General features: G+C 41.4%; 1 protein-coding gene across 1 annotated transcript in view; it reads right to left on the minus strand.

Moving 5' to 3' along the window:
- PHEX (phosphate regulating endopeptidase X-linked) overlaps positions 1-22,965 on the minus strand; it is a 167,665-nt gene that overhangs the window by 103,608 nt on the left and 41,092 nt on the right. The window contains exons 6-11 of the mRNA XM_010998806.3: positions 20,360-20,428; positions 17,707-17,823; positions 14,844-14,927; positions 13,485-13,630; positions 8,746-8,839; positions 6,503-6,631 (exon numbers count right to left, since the gene is read on the minus strand). Of these exons, the coding sequence (XP_010997108.1) occupies positions 6,503-6,631; positions 8,746-8,839; positions 13,485-13,630; positions 14,844-14,927; positions 17,707-17,823; positions 20,360-20,428 (639 nt within the window). The remainder of the gene's footprint in view (positions 1-6,502; positions 6,632-8,745; positions 8,840-13,484; positions 13,631-14,843; positions 14,928-17,706; positions 17,824-20,359; positions 20,429-22,965) is intronic.

Below are 22,965 nucleotides of genomic sequence, written 5' to 3' on the forward strand. Positions count from 1 at the left end.
GGGAGATTTCACATAAAAATCCGTATTTCTGACTTCTCTCAAAAAACAAAAAACAAACCCAGAAACCTAGCAAACCTCGATAGAGACCTTGCATGAATACAGCCTGCCGACTGCGGAACAGCACACTCATTCCTATTCACCACTACTGTGTCCCAGACACCGACGACCAGGGGCAACTGTCACTTATCACTACCCTTGCCCTGGCTTCTGCTGACACCCAGCCAGCTTTACTACTGTACATTATTTGAAGTTCCTCATGGGCTGTGAGGGTATTTGAGCTTGGAACCCCTGGCTTTTGACTTGACCAAGTTCTCTGCACCTTTCAGGCACTAAACACCTTTAATTTGCCAAATCCATACCACCCAGTCCCTGAGCCAGTGAGAACCAAGCCTCCAAGGTGTTTAGGTCAGAGGAGAGTCTGGAATTTGCTTCTTCCTCTAAGCTGGTATCTCAGAGAACCTGAAACATCTTCACCAAGTAGCGGCTTGACTCCAATTCCCAACCCTGTTCCCAGATCATGAATCTCGTGTGATGCTGCTTGAGTCCTTCCCCTCTCATATTTGAGCCCTCCAAGAAAGCCAGTTGGTCAGATACCAGCAACTCCACCTTCCCAGTCCTGGTACTAGCACTCACTCACCCAGGGACTAAGCTCTGCCATGCTGAACTCAAGGGGTCCCTCTTCAATTCTTTAGACAGGCACTGTCCAATATGGTAACCACATGTCCAAAATGGTAGCCACACATGGGAACTGAACACCTGAGATGTGCTAGAAATATGAAATACACATGGGGAATAATGTTTTAGATATATTTGGTTAAACAAAATATATTATTAAACTTAATTTCACCTGCTTCCTTTTACATCTTAAATAAGGCTAGTAGAAGATGTAAAATTACGTAAGTGGCTTATACCAAGTTCTGTTGGATAGTGCTACTTTAGGCAACAAAGGTAACCACTGTCCGAAGAGTTCTGCGACTCCCTACTCTCACTCCAGGGACCTGTCCCTCTAAGACAGGTCAAGTCTGCGGGCAGTCCCACGTGGATTAAGGCCCTGTCTCACTATCTGAAATGTAGGAGATTGTTCCACATGGCCTCTTTACACAGTTTTCTGTGGAAAGATTCTCCTTTCTCTACATGTATTGATACTGAGCAGGACCCTGTGCAGTCCGCCCTGGTACAAATCTTTCCGTATCCCCCCGCCCCCCCCCCCCCGCCCCCCCCCCCCCGCCCCCGTTTCTTGTTTGTAGGAAATAGGCTTCCTTGACTATCCCTGAGTTCCAAAGGGCAGATTCAAACAGTTGCTAATCTGGGAAGGGAGGGGATGCAGAAGGAAGGGCCAGGAAACAACAGCGCAGCCTTGGGGCAGAGTCCTGGTTCCTCCTCAGTATCTTCAGCTTCTGTAGGAACTATGGCCCCCCAACCCCTGCCTCTTGTTTATAGCTGATGAGAACCTTCAGAGACAGTTTTTTTCTGGGGGACACTGGGTCCACCAGGTTGCAGGCATTCTGATTAAAAGCAACTTTCCTTTTGTTACTAAGGCTGTGGCTCCTAGGATCATACCCCTGCCCCTCCCTCAAATAGAAACCAATTACTCTTATCTAAGTCTCAGGAGGCAGCTGCAAAGAGAAACAGTAAGAATTGCTTAGAACCTTCAAAGCCCAAGATGGTGGAAGATTTGACTTCCAGTGGACCTTGAGCCTCATTATATTAACATGCTAAATGACACACCCACCAGGGCCATGACAGCTCAAAACTGCATGACAGCAACCAGAAAAGCCCATACAAGGAGGGAAGACAAGGCGATTGGCCCGGAAGGAAGACATGATGGCAGAAATCTCCCATAAATGTCCGGAGGGCAGCTGACTGCTTGAGTGCCTTGCCTCCCCTCTCCCCCCCCCAACCCCAGCTCTGCCTCCCACTGCTCAAGCACTTTCTTTTGTTTTCCTCTTTTGAGAAATAAAGCGGCTTTTTTTCACTTTGTCCCTCTGCCTCTTCTGAGAATTCTTTCACAGCCAGTGGCAAGGATCCACACTTTGGTGGGCTTCCTAATTTAGGGGTCTTACTATCCACTAACACTATTCTTACCGTTTCTAATTAAATTTGTAAAACTCCCATAGTCATGAGTGAATGAATGAATATGAGTGTATATGTGTGCATGTGCAGACTTGCATACGGGAAGTCATAAGGAAACACTAATGTGAAATTGTGTGTTTTCCCCAATGAAAAGGAAGAGAACCCTGGTAAGTTGGGAGAGTGGGGGCGGATGCTTTCTCCTCTAGAAAGGAAACAAAGTGAACCGCCCTCCCTATAAGGGTGCCAACCAGAGGCAGTTGGGCCAACCCACCATTAAGAGGCTATGGAAACAGGTACCTAGGTACCAGTTTTTAAAGGAAAACTAAATAGCTCAGTGAAAACAACAGCAACAACAAGCCTGGAGGCCCTCACAGGGTTTGGCCCAGTCCATTTAAACCAATCTAAATCAGGGAAATTCTCAAAGATCTGAAAATCGGAGCGGTCACTTGCACTAATGCAATAGGTTTTAGTAAACCAAGTACTGCTGTCCCGAGTCAAATGCCTGCCCTACTCACATGACGTAAATGCAAGGCTGCATTTAGTATCGGCTTGCAAACCAATGAAAGATGCAAAGACCCTGCTACTCCAAGTGTGATCCCTGGACCTGCAGCATCAGCATCATCTGGGAGTTAGTTATGCAAATTTTTGGGTCCTAACCCAGACCCAGTTAAAAGATCCTTATTAAAATAAAACGAGATTTTGCATTTTAACGGGAAGATCCTCCTGTGATTCCTGAACACATTAAAGTTTGAGAAGTACCTGAAGTTTAACCTTCTAACTGTATTCATTTGCCTAACAACTGTTTTTGAAAATAAAACAATGGCAGCCCTCCATCTGAGTTAGTATCTCTGAAATCTGTCCCACTGGGGATCTTTCTGTTTTTCTCTTTGGATTGTAGCTAATAATACGGAATGTTTTTCAAGTAAATCAGTGGTTCCAGGTGGTTCTTGGATGGGAGCCCTGTAACATGGCTATAAAAAGCCAGATATTTCTCTTATAAGTTTCCAACTTAAGTATTCCCTCAGGCAAATAGCTTCTGCTTAAAGGAGCAAAATACTTTCTGTAAAACAGATGAGTATCTGCGTAACTATCATACTACCTCCGTGTCCCATGTACCTCAAAATAAGGGGGGAACTGCCAAAATCAACTTAATTTTAGAGTGTCACACCCTGACACATGATAAAGGGTCTTTCACACCAAAACTGAGAAAAACAAATCAATCCACATACCTTTCATATTACTTAAAATTCTTCTACCGCCAAAAAAAATCCTGCTATATAAAAAAAAAAAACACCTCCATTATCCCTTAATTGTTTTTATATCCTTCCCAGAGCTTATAATGTAACCACTGTGATTATCTGATAAATTCTCAATCCCTTTACTCTGACCAAAGAGTGAAAAAAAAAAAACACACAAAGGGAATACTGAGTATTTTGAAATAAGACATTAATTCTTCAGTGGAATTATTTGCAAGAAGAGGACTTTCAGGTTCAAATATAAAGTATCAAACTTGGCAGAAAATTCTCCGAAGTACAAAAATCAGAAAGATCCAAATAAATGCACTTAGATGTATGGTGTTCCAAAGCAAACTTTAGTACATAGTTATGTAATACATAGCAACACATGATACCAACCAGTTGAATTACTGTGACTTAACAGATTTTTTGTGTCTCTGCCTTTAAATTCAGTGTTTAATGACCACCTGTATCCTAGCTGCTTACATATTTGTCTCTGACTGACCACAGTGGATTGCTATGGGTGAATGGGTGCAAAATACATCACCCCAAAATATCCCCCTTTGGCATACTGATTATTTGGGGCTGATTATTTTTGAGAGGCTGCAGACACAGGACAATCTTTGGAAACAGAGTTGAAGTTACCCTTTTGTGAGAGAAATTAACATTTATAAGGGAAATCTCCATTGTAAGGGTATGTCCCTCTCTGTACCAAGAAGAGGAAGAGAGCTAAATCTCCAGAAATTCTTACCAATGGAGAAGGCCAGGACTTAAATCTGTATAACACTCGTACCCTTATTTACTGTGGTTTGTCTGGTAAAACCCATAACTGGCTTCCCCCACCCCTCAACATCTTCTTTCATCTTTAGCTAGACTTGGAATTTAAGGTGGTGGCTTGGGCTATTTCTGGAATTTACTCAGTTTTCCTGGGTCTCTCCCAGGTATACAGGAAGTATGCATGTTATTGTACTTGTTTTTTTATCTCCTACTAATCTTTTATTACAAGGGGGTGTCAGCCAAGAACCTAGAACAACATGGGAAAAATTATTTTTCCTCCTGTATATTAGTTAATCATGCCTGAATATTTTGTTTCATGTCATTTGTAAAATATAATTCTTCACAAAGAAAATGCATACCAAAAAAAAAAACCTAACTAAATTCAAACGTCTAATTCAAAATAGACCATCTCCTCCAACACAGCTGAAACAGACAGAAAAGAACACACAGCCAAGATGAGAAATCCTTCCCTCTCCTCCACCTTCGAACTCAACCTCTGTCCTCAAGACTCACACCCTAATGTCTCCTCGACATCTCCACTTGGGTAACATCTCAAATTCATCATGGCCAAAACTGAACTCGATCTTTCTTTCCAAGCCTGATCCTCCCCACAGTACTCACCTTCTCAGTTAACAGGCCTCTCATCAAATCTGTCAGCAAATGTGCTGGTTCTACTCTCCAGAATGTATCCAGAATACCACCCTGTCTCACAACGTCCACTGCTACCACCTGGTCCAAGACACCATCCTCTCTTGCCTGGTCCCTCCCATAGTCTCCTAATTGGCCTCCCTGCTTCTATTCTTTTTTTTAAATTGAAGTTCAGTTGATTTACAATGCTGTGTTCGTTTCTGGTATGCAGCACAGGGATTCTATTCTTGACCTGCTACAATCTCTTCTCAACACAGCAGCCAGGATGATTCTCTCAACGTAATCAAGTTGCATCAGGCGTCTACTCGAAAACCTGCATTATTTCCCCACTTCACTAAAGGTAAAAGCCAACATTCTTACAATGTCCTGCAGGTCTTATAAAATGCCACCATCCCTGTTACTGCTCTAACCTCAGTGCCTATTTCTCTCGCCCTCACTCACCCTGCTCCAGCCACGTGGAACTCCTTGCTCTTCCTTGAGGCCTCCAGGCACACCCCTGCCTTAGAGCTGTTTCATGGACTTAGAACACTCTTTCCCCAGATGGCTGCCATATCTAATTCTTTCACCTCCTTCAAATCTTTGCCAAATGTCATCTTCACAGTGGGGCTCTCCTTGACCATCCTATTCAGTCCTACAACCCACTCCACACAACCATACCCTCCAGCACTCCTTACTTGTCTTTATCCTGATCTTCTCTTTTCCAGAGTCCTTATCATCTTCTAATACACTTGTTAACATATGCATTATGTTGATTTTTAGTCTTTCCCCCACAATAGAATGTCAGCTCAGGGATCTTTGTTCTCTGCTGCATCCCAAATGCCAAGAACAGTGCCTGGTCTATAACAGGTATTCAATAAATATTAGTTGAATAAATGAATGGCATTAAAGCTCAGCTTTTATTAGTAGGTGTATCTGGTTGGGCCATTAATGCCACTACAGCAACTACAAATAGCCACGGATAGTGGGTACCTGGAAGTGTATTACAATGCTCTTTCCATTTTCATATAAGTTTAGAAATTTACAAAATAAAAGGATTTACAAAATAAAAGGATTTCTTACTTTTATGAAGGTCTGACAGTGTTTTCTGTGAGATGAATGTCACACTTCTATACTTTTGAGAAGACAATGTCAGGAAAGGGGAAAAAAACCCTGCATTTTATTTCTATTTCTAAATCACTTAAGAGGTGTTAAATATATTACAAATCAGTTCATCACTGGGTCTCCAGTTTCCTCAACTCTAAAACATGGAAGTCTGACTGGAAAAATCTCTATTTTTTGTAATTACAACAGTTCAAATATCCAATCATAAAATTATCTAGGCCCTCTCTTTTCCTAAGTATTGACCTAACACGTTTAATTTCTACAGGAAAGGGGGGAGGGTAGAGCTCAAGGGGTAGAGCGCATGCTTAGCATGCACGAGGTCTTGGATTTGGCACTGGGGGTACCTCCTCTAAAAAGTAAATAAATAAATAAACCTAATTACCTTCTCCCACAAAAAAGTAAAATAATTTCTACAGGAGAAATTCTGGCTCTATGTGGCATGATTTCACCCTACTGACTCACTTCTAAATTTTCTTAATTTTCGTAACATTCTACATTTGAATCTGAGTTTTTAGATAATATGGTACTGCAGGAATTCCTCTTTGAAGGAAAACTGTTACAAGATTCATCACTCTAAGAGCTTGAAAGCTGACACTGGCCTGTTGACCTTATTCATGCCAGATCTGGTTGACCAGCATTGCTTTTATCAGCTACAGAATAGCACTTACCATCTCCTTCTTGTCTTCCTGGAAGTGTACATCCACAAACATTTTTCCAACAACATAAGGGAGGGTACTTTCAATAAAGTTTACACATTTGTCCCACTGAGGCAACAAAGTTGTGGTCCCCTGGATTACCTGTGGGAGATAATTTATCCAGATTGAGCTTCACTTAGATAAAACCCATGGCTGAAAAAATGCAAACAATCTGAAGAAAACAGTGTACAAAACACTGCATACTCCAACCAATAAACATGTGTCAGAGAGTAAAGTGAAAGATAAAATCAATCAAAGAAAACTACTGTTTGTCCCAGTTATATTTAAAACTAAATGAAAATATTTTGAGAATGGAAATTAATACAGTCCTTCTTTCCTTCCAATTTTCCCCATTAAACAAAGGATTTGGACAACAGCATAGCTTGTCTGCAGTTAGCAGGGACATGAGGGATGCTGTCCAAGTGCCCAGATAGTATTTATTATCTATTGAGAACTGAAGTTCCACCACAAAAGGTCTAAAATCAATACATGATCAAAGTTCCTGCCCAGCTCTGGGAAGTACACTCACAAGGCAGACCAGGAGAACACGCCCACCATCAACCACCCAGGAAGTGTATTTACATTGTGTCGTAATAGAACATACTGATGACCAAGTAAAAAACACATGTAAATGCTTTTCCCATCTGTCCCAATCAAATAGCTTTAAGAAAACATTTACAAACAAATAAAGAGGTTCCAAAGCAGGACTTGGAAGGCTCAAAGGTTTACTCTTGGGGATGAAAGCAAAGAAAAAAAATCTCATTTAAACTGTCCTTGTAGGTCGGGAGTTTGGCGCACTCAAAATGCAAAAGTGAAGGCAGACAGCAAGGAAGCGAGGCCCTGAGAATGGTGGCTGGAGGTGTCCCTTGAACGCTGTTAGACACAGGCTGTTGGTACAGGGCAGATGGGGTTAACACTGAAGTACATATATACTTCCTCTATTTTCTGATAACACAACCCCTCTCAGAGGTAAGAAATGAATCTATTTTTAAAACCTCTAGAGAAAGAGATCCTACAATCTTCTCTGGCAATTCAGTATTATATTTAGCACTTTACACTCAAGAAACATCCCCTCATACCAAACCTCAAATTTTCACACACTACTTCTGACACCTCTCCCTCTTATTCTCTTCCCAGTGGGGGTGGAAAGCAGCTGGGTACCATCTTTTATGTGATCCATGGGAGTTAAAAAGACAGACACACACATATATATAATCTACTTGTTTTGTAGCTTAACCCTTTGATGTGACCTCAGTATATATAGTTGTTTTATGATGTGCTCTATAAAGCTCAATATTCTAGTGACTTGAAGGGCCACAATATATCCAAAATAATTGCTATTCCTCAAGAGTAATGACCCATTAAGAAGTTCTCTACCTATCACTTTCTCTAATAACTAAAATGTCTGTTAAATGAAATTACAGCTTATAAACTTTGTCATTACTTAATTCCAGAATGGGAGAAAAATGAACTTAAAGTATTTTTTAAGTCACAAAATTTTTTAAACGTAAAAAAACCCCACAAAATTCTTAAGTCTTGAATTAGAAGAATTACATACACAATAGCCTCCGAAACAAAGAGTAACATGTATATAAGTTCAGAGGAGACCAAGAGTGGGAGAGAAGGTCTCAGAGCCTGGAGAAGAAGAGGAGAAAAAAAGTGTTTTGGGCAGCTGAGTCACATCTCACAGGAGACTAAATTTAGGCCTCTTGGGCCTAGCAGAATTAGAATGAATGAAAAACTGAAGATCAGGGTAAGGTTCAAGACAAAACTCTATCCTGAAGATGAAACTTTATCATCTAATACATGTATCATGCATATTTTGAATGTTCAGAATACTGGAAATGAAAGATAGTTACAAATATATCACTAAGAAATATTACAATTATAATTACAGTGACCCAGTTAAAAACACTGGGGCAAAAAGGTAATAAATTGGTAAGAATAGTAAAGTCAAAACAATGTGGTGGTCCTAAGTATTGCCCTAAATATCCTTATATAGCCTCATCAACGTAGAGCTTGAGTATACTTTACTGTATGTAAGGTTTACCTCAACAAAAAGAAATAAAGAAAAAAAAAAAAAAGTAGAGCTTGAGCTGCAAAACTCCCTCTGCCCAATCCCTAAAGATGATTTTTACTGGATTAGTTAATATATAGACTGTTCCAGCATGTAAAGTTATCCAGTGATGTAAGACTGCAATGTTCTCAAAACTTACCCGTGAGAATTCCAGCCACCTATACTGAAAGCGCCTGCTAAGGTTTGGAATTCTGGAATAAACCATCCTCCACACCAAATAGTTGGCAATGGTCCTGTTAACAGAGATAGATGCACATTTACTGTCTTGAGGTTGATAGCTGATGCTCTGCAGAACACCTTGGGAAATGTGTTGGAAAAACTCCATGGAGGGACCTCTTACTCATACAAAACTACAGAACTTTTTTCACTTGAGAAATGACATAAAATGATACAATGTCAATAAACTCAAACCAAAATTGGCTTGCTTTTCACCACCTAATACAGATAGAGGATATGAGGATTCCAGCCCCAGGCCTGAGCACAAACATCCTGGTTTCCCTCTCAGGATACGAAGTCCACTGTTGCCCTACCTTTCACATCTAGAAATTGTCAATACCTTTGAATTATTAGATGACTTGATAAAATGCAGACGAATTCTTACCTTTGGAAACAAACAGCAATATACTGGCTGATACCAATTATCTAGATATGCGCCCTGGTTCCATATGCACTAGATGTGTGAGCTTCGGCAAGTCACTTAAGCTCATTGATTTTATCTTCCTTTGTCATACAAAGAGGATGACCCCTCCCATATAGGGTTATTATGAAGTTAAAATAAATAACAAAGTGCTTAAGAGTAAATTTCGGATTTTTTTTTTATCATTGTTCACTTCCAAACATATGAACAACCCCATACACTATGCAATGTCCATAACACATATTTTTTAAAATCTATTATTTTGTTAAGTGTTGCCTTTTTTCTAAGCAAAAAATGCCCTGACCTCAGAAGGATGTGTGATCTGAGTTAATTTCTATCTCAATAGTGATGATGAATTTTTAATGACCTATCCCCTCCCAGCTGTGCCATTTCCATGGTGACTAATAACACATATTCCTGAGATGGCTCTCGGGTCAGCCAGCCGTGTGGGAGCAGTGTGACATGATGATGGTAACTGGCCCATCTAGAACAACCCACACTCTCATTTGCATAGTATGTTTTATATGAACGTCAAACTGAAGACAGGAAAGATCACAGAGACTTGTTTTAGCCCAGATAGCTAAAAGAAAGTTCTGCTGCAGATGACCACCACTAGGCCAGACCTTGCCGGGAAGAACATCCCAAGTCAAATCTCTCTAACCCATCCTTCCTCAGACTCTCCCCACTGCCATTCGTGCTCCTCAGACCAAATTAATGGTGAGTATGTGAGGCAGCCTCAAGAACTGGGGGGGAGAGCTGAGGGAGGCAGAGAGGGAGGGGAGTCTGCAGCGCCCCTCAAGCAGCAACGTGCTGGCACACGGTTCACAGCCGACTTGCCAAGGGGAAAAACATGATTCATAGCATGTGTCAATTTCCCTGGTGTGAATATTCCCACCAGAGGTGATTTCAAACTACGCACATGAGATCATTCAACATGAAGTTGGAAAGAGATGCTCGTCACTCAAGGGACCCATCACATCACCCTCTTTCCACCCTGAACACCAACTTCTTTTCCCCACTGGCAGCCTCCAGCTCATGCCTCCAAATGGCCCTGCCTGGTCACGTACTCCCTTGAACCACAAGGGCCAACAGTCTCTGGCACCACGTCTGGGGGAATGTCATTACACAATTTCTGTGCCACACACTACCTGCCAGAGCCAGTGCCACCACCCCCATAGCCAGTCAGTCAGAAGGCGGGGGGCCTAATCCCACCAGCTGGCAGGGGCATGATAAAGGAGGGGGGCAGCAGTTAAGAAATGCAGCTGACACCACCGCAGGACAGCTCGGTAACCCTGAAAGTGGCAGGAGTGTTGTCTATCTTCAAAACTAGCAGTTAAGTATCTGAAAAGCATCTCTTTTCTACCCAGGGACATGTATGGAAAAGAGAAAGGATGCAGAAATGGGAAGGTTTAGAATTTCAATTCTGCCTCCTCTTAGAGATGTGTCCTTGGGCACATTGCTTAACCTCAGCTTCTTCATCTGTAAAATGGGAACACAGAATTATTTTAAGGGTCAAAGATAACTGTTAACCATAATGGTGGTTAACGTCATCATAACCCACATGTGATTTTCATAGGCAGATTCTCAGGACAGAGGCATGGAAGACACACCCAACTTGAGGAAGATAGGTTGACTCTCTCTTCAATGGTGCCTCCAGGGGAAAGGCAGAAGGATGCTGGAAACCAGAAGCTGATGCCTTTCCTCTACACATCCTGAGCCCGAACCAGCCCCTTGAAGCTTCCCCCAGCTTTCCAGACTCCTGCTTCAAAGGCAACATCTAGGTTAACGCCAGTTGCATCACCCAACATGCTCAACATCCTCTTTTCCCACTCTCCCCTACCTGGCCCCTAGTTTTCCCCTAAGAAAAACCCCTCCTTATCCTTTCAGCTTCTGCTCCTGTCACCTCCTGTATAGTGGTGTTTGAGGTATCTGGTTTACTTCTAGAAATTTTTAGGAAGTATCTTCTATATGAAAAGTACCATGCTAGGCCTTGAAGTTACAAAGGCAAATACAAGAGTGCCCACCGTCAGGTGCTCACTGTGTCATGGGGGTGGGGATGGGGGGGACTAAATAATAAAACTGGATAACTTTTTTGATATTTTGCCAGACTCTATTTCCCAGCTTCTCTTGCAGTTAAATGGGTTATGTGGCTGAGTTCTGGCCAAAGCAATATGGGTAGAAGTGACACACACCACTCCTAGGCCTTCCCACAAAACCTCCTGTGCAATCCTCCACTCTCTTTCCCCATCCACCAGCTGAATGGGGAGGATTCCAAAATTCCTGAGGAAGGCAAAGACACAAGATGAAAGGAGCCTGGGTTCCCGAGTCCCTACCTGGAGGAAAGCTGCCTTACAGGGACACCCACGTTGTACTTTCCATGAGCACAGAGTACATTTTTTATTGTACGAGCCAACAAGAGTTTAGAGGGGCTTATTACAGTGTCTGGCTTGTCCTGACTAACATGCTAACAACAGGAAGGAAGCCTAGGGGACATCTCCTTCACCACTCTCGTGATGCAACACTAGTGAGACTCCAAGATGATTAGCAGTCTAAAACACTTACTGTGCTATGCAAATGAAGTGTTATCAAACTTCTCATACAGCGTTTTGAAATCACATAAAAAATACACAGAACATAAGTTGTTTTTGATGAACTGGTTGCTGAAGAGTAAACTATGTGAAAGAGACTTGGTTTTTATCTTTAATTAAAAATGAAGTTTCTTAACATCTGAGGGTTTTTTGTTACGTATATAATGTTCTGCAGGTAATTTTTCTATTTACATTTTCTTCTATTGTAGTTCATTATGTTTACACCTGTCCAAGTTATGATTTTGACAAGAAGCAGATTAAAATCCCCCTCCAATCATGGTCTTTCTTGGTCCTTTTTGTCATGATAGGTCCTGCAGTTCTAAAGTATCATTGTCACCATAAGATTATTTTTCTAATACAGTAAACCAGGGCCTATCTATCCCCTAGTTATAAATTAGGCTTTTGTGGGAATAAAACTAATTATAAGATTCCTGAGGTGCCTGTTAAAATACAGACTCCTAGGCCTCACCCCAGATCTACTGTGTTGGTCTCTCTGGAGGGAAGGCCTTGGAATCTGTATTTTTACCAAAGGCCCAAGGTGATGCTGCTGGTATTACTGGTCCATGGAGCACACTTTGAAGAGTAAGGCTCTAGTCCACACGTATACTTACCTACCTCTAGATTCGATTGTCACTTAGAAATTTTTTTAAAGAATCACTATTTATCTCTAGGTGGTAGAATCTAAATATTGTTTCTAATCTCCCTTTTCTGTATGTTTACTTTTCTATATGCTTTCCTCAATGAACACATATTGCTTTCATCATAAAAAAAAATCATCTTAAAACAAACAGCTCTTCAAAGGTGTCTAAGTGTTTTCATAGGTGGGGTGGATGCTAAATTTTATTCTGAGGACTTCTGCAGGTGCCTTTTTTAATATAATTCCTGGCAATGATGATTCCCAGCAACACAGCCTTGTCTAAGTCCAAATAAGAAAGTATAATTTTTAATCATGGCCAGGCAATTAGCCTAGTAAACTGTCTTTGTAAACTAGTTGACCTTCCTGTGCTTCATTTTCTGTAGTCAAATCTGAATGGCTCCATGAAGATATAAAATTCTCTTTCCTGGATATTTTCAGAATTTCCTTGTTTCATAGTGCTAAAAAGAAGAAAGCAACAAATTCTAAAACATTCTTTAAAATAAGAAAAACCTGACAGTTCTGACATTGTTTCATCAGTTTAACTTTTCTACGGTTCTCAGAGTGGTCTTACATCTTTTCAGTATAGGTACTTTGGTTTATTGCCACAAAGTGACTTACTGGCTAAACAGAAATAAGGGGAAAAAAAAAAAAAACCCAGCAGCAAAAGACCAAGAATGAACCAGGGGGGAGAAAAGATTTTCATATAGAAATCTCAGAAAATAACATCATTATATAACTAGTTCCCCAAACTAATAAACAATTTAGTCTTTCAGAGAGAAAAGTATGAAGAACAGAAATAAGGGGCAAAAACATTATGTATTTGTTGTCATCAGAGCAAGTAAATCACACCGGACGATGGTTTTGGCCAATTTGTCACAAAGGGCACCACTATTTTTCCTAAGACTCTTGTGAGGTAACTTTCTTTAAAAACAGTTTTCAAAGGACATGAGAGGGAAGGCCTTATAATTTAAAAGGAAAAATAAAAGTCATGGTAAAATGCACAAGAAAGCTCTTACTTCTTCCTCTCAGAGCTTAATATCCTAAACAAATCCTTAAAGTACTGAGGGACACGGACCACCACGTTCTCTGAGGGGCCAATGTCCTTTAGCTCAGGGTAGAGTCTGGTATCGATGACCTTCTTGATGTAGCCCAGCCAGTCAAACTGAGGAGAGAAAAAAAAAAAAAAACCAAGTGAGTGAACTTCTGCGGGGCAACAAGCCATAAGAAAGGAAAATAGAGTCCAGCGAACATAATCCACAGTTTGTGATGTCAGACCAAATAATTAAAGATGCAATTGCTCAAATCTAAAACATGAATGCCTGATCACTGCCACCCAGACAAGACCTATCGCTGGAATCATAAATGGAGCACGTGTTCAGAACCACCTGCAATATGGACCCCACGAGCGCACATCACCCACTCCCCTGACCCCTCCAGCGCTCTCCTCCCTGCTCTTCCACCCCCTCCACTCTCCCTCCTCGTCTTCCCTCTCCCCCTTCCTCCCCTCCTCTCCTGTGTGCTCCCTCCTTCCTTCTGGCACTCTCCCTCCCCTCCCTCCCCCTGTACTTCCCCCCCCACCATACTTATTCCACAGACACAGATGCCTCAGCACACCTCTGGTCTTCTCTCTGGCATGGTCTTTCTTACACACGGGGACACAAACAGCAACAAAAAGGTGTCCCCTCTCACAGCACCACTATCTTGGTGTTTTTACCTGGCTAATCCAAAAGTCATTTCCACTCTTTTTCTCTTCTTTTCCTCCCTTGTCTGCCTCTACTTTGAAATGGAAAACCAATTACTCACTCGCCTAGCCTACCTTGTAGGTAGGGATGGCCACTTGCCCCAATCCTACTCAGTGAGAAATAAAGGGAAGACATCTGGGAATATTCTAGAAGGCTCTGTTTTTTTCTGGTATAAGAGATAGACATGGCCCTCACTGGCCCTTCCTCCTTCTTCCTGCCCTGATGGCAGATGTGACATATGCAGCTGTGGCAGCCACCTTACAACTGTGAGTTATCTAACACAACATCAAAAAGCCAACACACTAAGAAGAGTAGAGTGGAAAGAAAGAAGCTGGCTCTTTGACAACACTGGGCAACAGCAAAACCAGTACAGCCACCTGTGTCTAGACTTTTGTCAAATAAGAAAATGGGCTTTAAGTTTTTAAGCCACTCTTGGAAAGGTTTTCTGAAACCTTTAAAAGAAGGCATTCTGATGCACAGATAAGAGGTATTTTACGTGATGACTGACAAAGAGGATGATGACCCAAGAGACCAATGGTAGGTTTTACGAGTCAAAAATTTACAAAGAGGTGAAAAAGAATTGCTTGTCAAATGACCAGTTAAGATAAAATCTCCTCGATCATTTTCACCAACCTGGGGGATCATAGCGCTCAGCTGGGAAATGTTCATTTTGTTGTACATGGCCTCACTGGTTCGGTTTTCATGTGGAATCATTATCTGTTGGAAAGAGACTTTGGTTATTTTTTCAAATGAACCATTTCTTACTGCATGACTACTTTCTACATGTGCCAAAACATCTGCATAGTATCATAAACTTTTTTAAGATTTTGGTGTGCTGCCAAATCTGAGAGATAGAAAAAAAGATACCACTTTAGGCAAGATTAAGAAAATAAAAAGAAATTTTCCAGTCCTGTTCAGTGTGAAACACTGTCCTTGGTACAAAAATAACTACTCAAAGCCCTCCCTAACCTATAATGTGGATGGACAAAATCTATTACTGGCTCAGGTTTGACAGCCAAACTAAGGTTGGGCAATTGAGACAAACATCCCGCCGTCACCTGTGGTGTCCCGGTAATGACCTCAGTAGTTCATGGACTACAGACCACCCCTTCATCCCTAGAGGAACAGTGTCACTGAAGAGCACTACACTGTTTGAACAGCACTGCCACCCGTGACCATTCTGTCAACAGCTCGTTTCCTCACGTCTCCTATTCCCTCTGGTTTCTCTGGCCTTAAGACTCCCCTGGCCCCACTGCTAGGGGTGTGGGTTCAGCCACCAGTCAGACACACTTCCAAGTCTCCATCTCCAGCCCTGGCTCTTTCCATTCCCAGTACTTATGCTCTTGGCCAACTTGCCAATGCCAAATCTAAGCTTCTGGCCTCTGCCATGTTTAATCTAAGAAGAGCAGCAATGATGACCTTCCTCAAGGGCCATCTTAATCACTTCCATGGACAGGTAGCAGCTCCCCATGCCCCTGAGCCACACTATGATTTTGCCTTAAGGCCCTCCATCACCTGAGTCCCTTACATTAAACTTGCCACCTTCCAACTCACACAGGACTCTCCTTACCCTTGCATCCCTATCCACCATCACCACCTTCATGGTTTGAACTATAATTCAAGACTGCCTGTGATTCATTTTCTCTTTCAAGTCTTTCCAATTAGCCTCCACTTGGCTCTAATCTCAAGGGACACGCCATCAACAAGACCTCCCTTTATATACACCTCTCTAGCTGGGATCAGTTAAATGCAAACTTCCATGGCTGTATTTACATTTTTTGTGTTTAGCTAGGTTTTCCTGTCTCCCCAGCTTCAGAAGTTTCCCTAGGACTACGTGCCCCACTAATTTTCAATGTCCCTAGTGACCTGGGACTTAAGAGACAAAGGTGAGCATTACTGGCGGGCCAAAAATCCTCAAATCACAAATTTTTCAAGACAAAATCACAGAGGGCTGAGTGGCAGACATCTGCCCCTCTTTTCTAAATGCTTCAGTGCCCTCAGCTTCTCCCTCCTCGCCCTCAACTGGAGAGACTTCATGTAACTCATAAACCGCTTCCTGGCTCTAGGTGAGGCACTGCCTCCGAGAACATGCACACTCCCCCTCCCTCTACTCAGGCTCACAGGCCCAGGTTGGAGCCCTCTGGCCTCAGAGCTGTTTTCAGCTATCTGCCAGCTACATTGTCCCACCCCATGGATCTGTCACTTCATTTAGCCTCTTGACAATTCCCAGTCTTGCCTCAGCCCAGCTGTTTTTAGTTCCCTTTTTGGTCCAAATCCCTGGCTCATGGCAAGGCCTTTCCCGCTGTTCAGAGCTTCAGTCCAAATTGGATCTCTGGGTCTCCAATTAGCCTGGGAAGGGAACCCAGATGGCCTCTAGACATGGCTTAGAGGCAGTGTGTGACTCCAGGACATCTGCAGCGGTCCTTGCACAGTCTTCAAAGGTGACTTGCAGGAATGAACTTTTTGCGCTGCAAGGAGTCATCTGGAGAAAGATCCACACACACCGCCGCCGCCGAGAGAACAATTCCTCCTGACCCTGCCCATCACCCCACTCTTCACCTTGGCGCCCCCCACCACCACCTCGCCAAACACAAACCCAGCAACTCTCAGACTCACATGCACTTCAGGGTTTTGGCCAACTTCTGTTATAAAACACTACCAACCAATATGCAACAGTTTCTTGACAAAAGGATCATTTTTTTTTTCACTACCAGGTATCTCCACAAGCAGATTTCACCATATTTGTTCCCTCTGGTCCTGGGAATGCATACAGACTTTATACTTTGCTTCTTCTAGAAAAAGTTATTCTTTTAGGATTTCTCATGATTCTCCCATAAGTTTTTTCTTATATCTTTTTGTCTCCACCATGAGCCTGAACGAATTTAAAAGGTGACCTATACAGAACACGGCATATGACACAATGACATTCGTTAAACTGGGGCAAGAAAAGAATGAAAAACAGGCCTGGGGACAAAGCAGCAATAGAAAGGCAGCTAAAAAATGCTTACCAACATGCTTGAATACACTTTCTATATCAAATTATGTATCCACTATGGGTGCATATAGACTTCCCAAAGTTCCAATCTTAGATCAGACTGACTCTGAGTAGGAATGGTGTATAGAGTGAACTAGACTAAAAATAACCTTCTACTCAAGCCAAATCACTAAGGATGTATTAAATATATATTCTTCAGTTGAAGCCAAATAGGAGTTTCTCTAGGGAAATAAGCGTCTCTCCCTGCTGCTGTCCTTTGGCCACAGCTGAGCAGCATGTGGTCACTGAATGGGCTTCAAACAGGAGGAATGAAGAGCTCTTCTTTCTGTCATGGTTTTTCTTCCTGTTACTTCCCGGGGAGGAGGGGTGGGGATGATATTAGTTCTACCTTAGACCCAAAGGACAATGTCACAGAACACTTTTTTATTCATATTTTCATTCAGGGTATACTGCCTTTAAAATAAGGAAAAGGAAAAAAAAAGATTTTAGATTAAGACTTACCTCAGCTATCTTAATTTCCAATCTAAGCACCGACTTCATGTCATGCTCTGCTCGGGAACTATTAGCTCCCAAAAGCACGGCAGTATCCACCATGAACTTGTAAAGGGCATCCCGATACTGTAAGAGATAAAAAAGCAAGTGACCATGACAACAGCTTATTAGGAAGTATGTTTCAGGGACACGGAAGAGCAGAAACAGCGGGTGGAAATAAATGCCCTTTATTTTCACTCTGTTCTCAAAGTGTGGTATAGGCATTATGCACTACCAACTACCCACCTGCCACCTTGGGACAAAGAAGAGTGATGGCTCCTTGAGTACTGCTTCCAAGAGAGACAGAGATGTCCAGCCACCAGAGAACTGGTTTTCTGGCAACCAGAGATATTATGGATACATGAAACATCTCCAAATGAGCCCAGAATAGTTAAAAATCAGACTCCTCTTTCCAGGCAAGTAAGGCTCTAAAAAATTAATGGGGAAGAACTATTGCTAAAAGCAGGAGGCATGATCCATGAAGACTGGTGAGAACTATGATTCATTCTCTTCCAGCTCAATTTACCCACCTTCACACTAAGAAACAAAGGACAAGCGATCACAGCCCTATGTCTTTTCAGTTTTGTATGGTTTGTACAAAGTCCTCCTCACTAACTCAGGGTAAAAAGGGAGAGAAGAGAGGAATGATGAAGAGAAACCTAGCAAATATAGAATTTCTTCCCTGCATGTTCATAAACCCATTTTTAAGCTATTCATATGTTATTGGAGTGGGGGACCTTACTTTATGGGAAATGAGGAATCTTGTTGGAGGTCACCTCCCCTTTCAGATATATTTGTGAGAACTCAATACACCAGGTGTTAAACTGTTTCATACTTATGCTATGAGAATAAGATTTCCTAACAAACACCTTGATTCTGTAGAGCTGTTCTTACAATGTTTATGACTTTGAGACCTATACAGTGCTTGGCATATAGCAGGCCCTTAATAAATATTTGTTGAATCAGTAAGCAAGCTTTGCAAATAATTATAATTAGAAATGTTTTGCAATTCCCAGTTCAATTCCAAAAATATTTATTCAGTCAGTACACATGCAAGATGTATTGCTAGTCCTTCTGTGCGCATGAGGTGTACAGATGAAAAATTAAATAATACTCGAGTCTGGTCCTCAGTGTGGGATCCTGTGAGGGAGATAAACAGGTCATTATTAACTGTAACACTAGCAAGACCAAAATAAGTTTCTTAATAAAGTTGCTAAGTGCTTGGAAACTCAAGAACAGGACAATTTCAGCCTTGGGAAACCACGGACATAGTATTTAAAGGAGACAAGTTCAGGAGCAGTGAGGAGTCCTGTAAGGTGGGTGAGCTGCCTTTGTTGGGGGGAAGAATAAAAATAGATGAGACAGCAAAGGTGGTTTAGGACCAGGTCTTGAAGAGGCCTTGAACTCCCCCTCAGGAACTGAGAGCCTAGCTTATGAGCAGAAGCATGCTGGGAGCTATGCTTTGAGAAGAGAACTTGTCAAGTGGGGCTAAGAAGGCAAAGAAATGAAAGGGAGGAGGAAAGAGTTAAAACGCTACTGGCTATCGTCAAGTCAGGGTTAACAAGGCTCTAACCTAAGGTAGTAAGTACGGAAAGCAGGGACCAGGTGGAAGAGATATTTTGAAGGCAGAATCTACAAGACCTGACTGACTGATTATAGGGTGGGGAGAATATATCAAGCCTGGTTGTTTAAAAGGTGGTGACCCCAGCAGAAACAGAGATGCCAAAAGTTCAAACAGATTGGCAAAAGTTCACTCTGTCCACTATCGAGAAGAAAAACTTGCCAACTTTCTCGGATGAGTGCCCTCAGCCAGAAAGTTGCCTAGGATCTTGGCTAGCTTTCTGCCTGCCAGACCCTTCTAGATACAGGGTTTCCTATCAGCAAAGAAACAGGGAATTCCACTGCAAGCCTGCACTTCCCAGTCTAAGTTCCTGCATTCTTAGGCTGAGCCAGAAACCTGAGAGCTCCCTGGTTAAGGGTCTCCTGGGTCTAAGGCTCCTTTGGAAGTTTAATAAAGTTTCCAAAATGAATTCAAAGTGTCGGGAATAAACCAGCTCTAATCCAATCTCCAGGAAACTACTAGGTTTCCAAGCCAACCCAAGAAGTCGAACCAGATTGATCCCATCTGTTTCTGATTAACCTTACATTAACCTGGAGCACCAGTTAAGAAAACAGATTCCTGAGCCCCACTTCAAGTCTACTAAATCGGACTCTCCATGGCTGAGGCCGAAAAACCAACATTGAATAGAAATTTCTCAGGTGATGAATTTGGGAACCACTGTCGACTGGGTATCCATCCCCACACTTCTACAATACATTGTGAGCTCTCTGCACTTCTGAGGAATGGCTGCAAGCTCATTCCTTCGTTACTCCATTTTTGGGTGTCTTCCCAGCTCAACCATGAGGGCACTGAGCACAGTGACTTGTACAGCCTTCATTCCCAGACTTTGAGGAAACAGGGAGTGTCATTTATCGGCCTGAATAAAAGGCCTTTGCTTCCTACATTGGGAAGATGGTCATCAAACACCCACACTGCTCAATTCCCTCAATTCTAGTAAAGAGTCAGAGATCTGAGAACAACTTACAAACCCAACAATGCCCAACAAGGTGCAGTCAAACTTACAGACTTGGCTTCTGTGCTATTATCAAGGTAGTCTTCCCTCACGGCTAGAGAGAGAGCTGCTTGGTCCAGCTGTTGAAACAAAATACAAAGCATTTTGCTTGCAGCATAAATTCTCAAGTACCATGGTAACAAAAGTCAAGAGATCTACACCCCAGCCATATTTTGAGCATGTGTCACCATTAGAAAAACAATTAACTACGCTCAGAGCTACTTGCAAACAGGCACTTCAGCAATGAAAGATACTATATCAGAGACCTGCCCCTGCTTCATGATTTCTAACCCTTTTGAGGTTCTATCAATATTGAATAGCATCAAAGCTATCTGAGTTGGAATAGGTCTTAGAGATTATCTGATTCTCCCCCTTATTTGATGGGTGGAGAAACAAAATCCAGGACAGTGATGTGACTTCCCCAAGTTAACAGTAACACACCTAGGCAGAGCTCAGAGAATCATTGTCTCTTGTCACCAGACCCACCCTTCTTCTCTACAGATTATCATACTCAGTGAAGTCAGACACAGATAGACAAATACCATATGGTATCTCTTATATGTGGAATCTTAAAAAAAAAGATACAAAAGAACTTATTTATAAAACAGAAATAGACTCACAAACATAGAAAACTTATGGTTACCAAAAGGGGGGGGGGGAGATAAATTAGGAGTTTGGGATTAACACATACACACTACTGTATATAAAACAGATAAGCAACAAGGACCTACTGTATAGCACAGGGAACTATATTCAGTATCTTGTAATAACCTATAACGGAAAAGAATCTGAAAAACAATATACATATATAACTGATTCAGTCTGCTGTATACCTGAAACTAACACAACACTGTAAGTCAACTATACTTCAATTTTTCAAAATGTGCTACAATTGGACATCCATTTGCCAAAAAAATTAATCTCAACCCATACCTCAAAACTTGTACAAAAATTAATTCAAGATGAATCACAGACCCACATGTAAAACCTAACACTATAAAACTTCTATAAGAAAACATAGAGGAAAATCTTTTTCCCATAAGGTGACTTTTCTTTACTCCCAGTGCCCCAAACTCTTTCTAGACAGAGTTCTTAGAAACAACACAAAAATCAGAGCCATAAGAGAAAAAATAAATTGGACTTCATCATCATTAAAATTTTTTGTTCTGTAAAAGACATTGTTAAGAGAATGAAAAAGACAAGCTACAGACAGGGAGAAAATATTTGAAAATCACATGACAAAGGACTTGTATCCAGAGTATACAAAGAGCCCTCACAACTCAGTAAGAAAACAAACCCAATTTAAAACTGGACAAAAGATCTGAACAGGCACTTCACCACAGAAAATATTCAGATGGAAAATAAATTCATGAAAAGATGCTGAACATCACTAGTTATTAGCAAAAAGTAAATTAAACCCACATAAAACACCACTACACAGCTACTAGATTGGCCAAAAAAAAAACCCCAAAAAAACCCAAAACCTGGTAATACCAACTGCTGACAAGGATGTGGAAAAATTGGATCACTCATACACTGCTAGTGGGAATGAAACATGGCAGAGCCACTTTGGAAACCAGTTTGACAGTTTTTATGAAATTAAACATACACCTATGTATGACCTCTCACTTCCTAGCTATTTACCCAAGATAAATAAAAAGTATGCTCACAAAAAACCTACATGTAACATTATTCATTATCACCAAAAAATGGAAACAACCCAAATGTTCCTTAACTGGCAAATGGATAAACTCTGATACACGATGGACTGCTACTCAGTCCTAAAAAGGAATGAACTACTGATACATGCAACAACATGGGCAAATTTTAATCACATTCCAAAAAAAGGCAAAACTACAGGGACAGAAAATAGGGTTTGGGGATGGGGAAAGTGGATGACTACAAAAGGGCAACATGAGGTAAATCTGGGGCAAGTGATGGAACTATTCTCTTCCCTGGTTATGGTGGTGATTACATGACTCCATGCATTTGTAAAAACTTAAAAGGCTTGTGCATCACAAAAAGTGAATTTAACTGTATGTAAATTCTAAAATAAGTAAAATTTTTTAAAGGTCCAGAAACTTCTCTAAATCTATGGCTGTTCTTTCTTGAATATTAGTAACTGCCCAAGGACTGAGTAAAACTGATCCCAACAGCAGATTTTCTAACTTAAATCTTACTCACATATAAAAAAAAGTTAAGCCACATTAATAAAATACAAAATCTAAATGATAAATCTAAAGTTAGTGGCACCTGAATAAAAACTGGATCCTACATGCATGCCCCTATCATAAGTTTATATGTCTTTATGTTGTTTTGATCTATCTCCTCTAATTTCGTCTTTCTCTTACTGTAATCTCAAAAAATTTTTAATACATAAACTCTGTATAGGATCATCATTTTTTATGAAAATCCCCTTCATACACAAGAAATTCCACAAAGGCCAAGTTAAGAGTTAGTTACGAAAAATTCAAGGAAACATATTGCTCTTGTTTCAAGGGGGAAGAAGATGTTTTTATAACATCCATCATGCCTGTATGTATTGTTAAAAACCTCAAATTATTGTGTTCGATCTTCTCTAATTGACCTCAAACAATCAAGTCACAAGCCGGCCTGG

Source organism: Camelus dromedarius, chromosome X, assembly GCF_036321535.1.
Source record: "Camelus dromedarius isolate mCamDro1 chromosome X, mCamDro1.pat, whole genome shotgun sequence".
Taxonomy (NCBI): domain Eukaryota; kingdom Metazoa; phylum Chordata; class Mammalia; order Artiodactyla; family Camelidae; genus Camelus; species Camelus dromedarius.